The sequence below is a fragment of the Solanum tuberosum genome, unplaced genomic scaffold, assembly GCF_000226075.1.
Source record: "Solanum tuberosum cultivar DM 1-3 516 R44 unplaced genomic scaffold, SolTub_3.0 scf00025, whole genome shotgun sequence".
Lineage (NCBI taxonomy): Eukaryota > Viridiplantae > Streptophyta > Magnoliopsida > Solanales > Solanaceae > Solanum > Solanum tuberosum.
In genome coordinates this window covers 1,340,043-1,345,679 of record NW_006238951.1, presented here as the reverse complement: position 1 = coordinate 1,345,679, position 5,637 = coordinate 1,340,043, and the positions used below count along the sequence as shown (strand labels likewise).

Below are 5,637 nucleotides of genomic sequence, written 5' to 3'. Positions count from 1 at the left end.
TCCATCGTCCGTAATGCCGAATGTGAAAAGCATGACATGGCTTCACTAAAACGGGCATAACTTTTTTCTCCAAACCTCAATTAATGCAAACTTGGTGGCATATGAATGAAGACTCATAAAACTTTAATATGATAGGTTATGGGCTACCTAACACTTCATATTCTAATAGATATGATCGTTTGAAGTTGATCAAAGTAATATCTTATATTGAAACTCAATCGGTAATGAAGCTTTCAACTCAACTTTGTGCTAGAGGATTCTTATGACCATAATTCATCTCCAAATCTATTCTACACTAAAGAATTGACCTTAAACCTATGTACAGTAAGAATCACCCGATACGACCTTAGACACATATGAAGAATGGTTCGGCTCTTGTATTAGAAATATTCAGGGTCTTACATAGAGACACAGTTGTATAAAACAGATTTTAGAACATAAAATTAATAAATAGTATAGAAGATAACAATCTAGTCTATGTTAAGCAAAGAGAAGCGAAGCAGGAATTCTGTTAGCAAATAATTCTAGATCTTGGTCAAAAAAGAGATTAGGAAGTGCTTGAGAGCAAAGAATTCTGATGGAGTGTTAGTTAAACGGGTCGGATCATAAATGGTCTGAAATGGATAGAAGGAATTTGGAAAATAAAATGTACCAATTTAGCAAACAAAGCAAAACAACTATTCCTATACTAAAAAGATTTGATATTTAAAATTGGGGATGAATAATTTGATTTTAAGCTTGTCACGTGGTCATCCATCAAAATTACAAAAAGATTTATATCAAAATATAATAAAAGGGACATATTTAGACTGAAAATATAACCAAAAATATATATTTAAACTAAAAATATAATGAAGGTATATAAACTTTATTTTTTTTGAATAATATAGAAGTATATATATTTCATCCTTGTCCTTGAAAAAAATTGGATATATATAAGTTAAATAGGAGGATGGAAGATGGAATATTTTAGTGTTTTAGTGGGGAGGAAAAGAAAAGAAAACGAGGATAATAGCGCAGAAAATGAAAATGAGATGGCATCAGAGGTGTGAAAGTTGAAATGTAAAAAGAGTTGTATTCCCAGTAAGGAAAGAAATGGAAGTTTAGCGATCCGACATTGACAAAACCCTATTTGCTGCAGAATTCCCATGATCTCACCTGATTTGGGAAGGTAAACGATAGAATAATGATAAATAGTACCGTTGATGACAACGGCCACGCCCAAATTCCTGATCAGCAGCAACATCACTGCCACTGTTGCCAATTTCATAGTCAAAATCAGCACAAGCCCGTACCCGTACCCAAGTGCCTACCAAAGCGCATAATTTTGGTTCGTCACGGCGAGAGCGAAGGTAATAAAGACGACGCTATGTACACCGTCACCCCCGATTATAGGATCCTTCTAACTCCCAAGGGAATTGATCAAGCCAAGGATGCTGGCTCTCGCATTTTTGACATCGTTTCTGATAATGGCTCTGAGGATAACTGGAAGGTCTACTTCTACGTTTCCCCATACGTGAGAGCACGTTCCACCCTACGGGAGATAGGCAGGGCTTTTTCCAGACGGAGAGTTCTTGGCATCAGGGAAGAATGCCGAATTAGAGAACAAGATTTTGGTAATTTTCAAGTGGCCGACCGCATGAAAGTCATCAAAGAGACTCGCGAGAGATTTGGCCGCTTCTTTTATCGATTTCCTGAGGGAGAATCAGCAGCTGATGTTTATGACAGAGTTTCCAGTAAGATCATTTTCTCTCTACCTACTTCATTCTTCTCTCCACCAATATATCACTATTAACTTACGATTTACCTTATATTACGAGATAGCGATGCCCCGATAGACCCCGACTAAAATAATGCCTGCCAAGCATTCTGAATAAAAGGGATACAGATATGGTAGCAATAACAACAACAAACAAATCAATGCGAAATGGGGAGTGTTACTCAACAAACAGGGGATAGAACACTAACAAAAGCAAGATAATGTGATAAAATCAGACTACAAAAAACACTAGTAAAAGTCAAAATCGAAAAACACAAAACTACATGAAAATTCTAATACTACTGATAAGAAGAAAGGTCACCAAGCCTATTTAGCAGAGAAACGATAGAACCCTCAACTACAACTAACATTCTATCCTAATTCGTGACCTCAAAACTCTCCTATCTATGGTCATGTCCTCGGTAAAATCAAGTTGTATCATGTCATATCTAATCACTTTCCCTCAATACTTTCTCGGCCTACCTCTACCACTCCTGACGTCCGACAATGCCAACCGCTCACACCTCCTCTCTAGGCATCTACACTTATTCTCTTTACACTTTACATGTCCAAATCATCTCAATTTCGCTTCCCTCATGTGGTCCAGCATGGAGGCCCTCCTACCTGTCCATGATATCTTTTTTCCTAATCTTGTCTCTCATATTATGTCCACACATCCACCCCAATATTCTCATCTCTGTGACTTTCATCTTGTGAACATGAGATTTCTTAACTGGTCAACACTTCCGCCCCATACAACATGGTTGGTCTAACCACCACTCTGTTCAGAAGATGAAGTCGGTCTAACTTATATACACTCATTGTAAAAAGTACTTTTACCTAATCTCTGTATTTTTTTCATGGCAAGTTATTTACCAAATTAGATTAAGTATAGAGAGGTTGTCAAACAAAAGGATTTACTGTAGAGAGTTACAAATATTTAGTTGTGCTTGCATGGATAACTTGCTACATATTCAAACAAGACCCTTAAAATAGATAAAAACAATGAAGTAACTAACAATACGAGACCAGGTATTAGTGGAATCATCTTTAACTAATGCCAATGTCAGGGCACAAAACAAAATATAACCCCAATTGTTTATTGTAGTTGTATGATGTCATGTTCATCGTTACGAAAAAATTGTATTTTGGTTTCTAATACACATTAGATCAAGTTTGGCTTAAGATTTATCGTCACTATGCTTCATTGAGATTCAACTCAGATAGAGAAATTTAAATTTGGAGCGACTCTATTTAAGAATTACTGCATATCATGTGGAACTTTCTTTGCGATAGTCTAAGACAGTAAGTAGATCGATCTGTTCGGGTGCAATTCTTTTTGTTTTGAATCCAATCTGTACCTAGCCAGCAAATTCAGAAGTAGTGAGTGGGAGGAAATGCTAGTTTTGTTGGACATGAAAAGTAACCACAACAGCTCATGCATTAAGGAATCTAAGATGTTTTGAAGGAAAAAGCAACACAATCTAGAAGATAAAGCTAAGTTGTATTTTGCTTTTTCATTTTTGGTAAAAAATAAGAGTATATAGAAGACATTAAGTCTCTATTGCAAGTTTTAGAGTCGCTATAGAGAAGTAGATTTTTCTCATACTCTCTATAATTGTGGCTTTCATAGCTATGATCTAATACAAGTTGTTGCCATTTCAAACAAATTAAATAAACAAATTGATGTAATTAAGCAAATTGGACTGCGTTAGCATGTGTTTGGCATGCTAGGGAGGGTTAAGATAGAATTGAGATTTCTTGCCGAACTATTAGTTTAAGTCATTAAGCATGTAAATTACTTCAAGTACATAAGTAGGTGGGTGGTATGTTTCTAACATGCACGAGTAATGATAATGTCAAATTCTTGGATCACTTATTTTTGACATGTCTACGTTAGTCGAAAATGTTGCCAGCCTTTTTTCAGCTAACCACCTCCTAATTGCTTAACATGTTTCTCAGTTTTGGTCAACTTCCTGACAATATCTTGACAAGTTCAAATAGGAAGATTCAGTATCGACTATCTTACTCAACTAATGGACCTATTGGGTAATGTTCTATTATACATTCTAGAACATTAGATAATGGAAAAAACTGAAGTGTAGATGCCATGTTTGAATATTCATGATAATGGGAACATGATCACAATTCTATCCATTTTCATGATCACAAGTTTTCTGATGCTAAAGTAATACATCACTTATAGCTGACACCACTTATGTAGCATGAAAGGAGCAGATGGCTTATGGAGACAAATTAATCTGTACAGCCCTTCCCCTTCCCCTGCGTAAACGCGGATGCTTTGTGCACCAGGTGGCCCCTTGCCCTCCCCCCCTAATAATTCCATTAAGTTTAGACCTAAAACATCATCATGTACGGCATTCACAATTATCATTAGAGTTAATGGTTGCTAGCATATCTATTTACGGCCAAAATAACCTTGTCCTTGTCTTACAGTTGTGTATATATTTTATCTCAAACTTTTTCTTGTGATTGAAAGCACACCCATTCCTTAAAAATTGCCTCCATTAGATGGCTAATGTCATCCAAGATACTAGATATTGTTAACCAGGAGTGCTGTTGTTCATGAGATGTGTCCTGCCTTCCTGAGATGTAAAACTCAATCTATAATCTGGCCCTTCCTGCCTATGACCAGGATGCATACTCAGAATTCATGCTCATTCTAAATTAAGATTTCGATAGCAGCATGGCTTACGTCTTTTATATGCCTTTGTAAACATTAGTCTTCACTTATAAGAAAATTAGACTTCATGCTAAATAATATTTTTTTGTGATTCCATTATGGTATAAAGTTGTTTTAGACTTGCTTTTGCAGAATAAAACTCTGCCTTTTGTGAAGCATATTGTGTCATACATGAGAAACTAGAAGTCTCAAGAATAGTGGTAATGTCAATAACTTACAAAATGGTACTAAATTGGTATCATGTGTTTAATGGTGCTGAAGAATATATGAGTGTTCATGGTGTATGGAATAACATAACGTCATTATGTCATGTTACACATTTATATCATACACGCTACCATAAGTTGTATGTACCTAGAAAGATTCCTTCTACTCTGGTGATAAATACGTGACCTCTCAGTTATTACCAGAAACAAAGTGCAACATCTTGTTGAATACACTTTAAGGACTTGCTCCAACGCACTTCCATTTCAAGATAAAGAATTTGCTTATTGGTGTTAGATATAAGAGCATATTTCAAATTGAGTGCAATTTTGCAGTGTAAAGTGTATGGACTTTTGGTTGTATGTTTCTCAATTGTGTTTGTTGAAAACTTTTTTGATGCAGGTTTTCTTGAATCTCTTTGGAGGGACATTGATATGAACAGGCTCCATCATGACCCTAATGACGATTTGAATCTTGTGATTATATCTCATGGTCTAGCTAGTCGTGTCTTTCTGATGAAATGGTTCAAGTGGACAGTTGAGCAATTTGAGTATCTAAGCAATTTAGGAAATTGTGGATTTCGAGTTATACAATTAGGGCTTTGTGGTGAATATAGCTTAGCAGTCCACCATACTGAAGAAGAGATGCTGGAATGGGGACTATCCCCTGAAATGATTTCAGACCAAAAATGGCGAGCGCATGCTAGTAGGAGTTCATAGAAGGACAAATGCTCTTGGTACCTTGATGCTTTCTTTGACCATTTAGATAATTCAGATGAGGATGATTATGATGAAGTGAAATCAGACTTTTCTGACTAGTTTACTGATGTTTTTGGTGCATTACTTGCATTGTGTAGTTTGATGAGTAATGAATTTGGTTATTGACGGTGGTAGTTATAGATCCATTCAGACTTTCATGTGGTACTCCACTTTTGGGGGCTCAAAGCATTTGATTTTGTTGCATTCAATAC

At 36.0% G+C, this 5,637-nt stretch overlaps 1 protein-coding gene across 1 annotated transcript; it reads left to right on the top strand.

The window, feature by feature from the left end:
* Positions 1-1,369: 1,369 nt before the first annotated feature.
* LOC102589831 (phosphoglycerate mutase-like protein AT74) lies at positions 1,370-5,386 on the top strand. Its single transcript, XM_015306128.1, has 2 exons — positions 1,370-1,736; positions 5,070-5,386. Exons 1-2 carry the CDS (start codon positions 1,370-1,372, stop codon positions 5,384-5,386), a joined length of 684 nt encoding a protein of 227 aa, XP_015161614.1.
* The last annotated feature ends 251 nt before the right edge of the window (positions 5,387-5,637 follow it).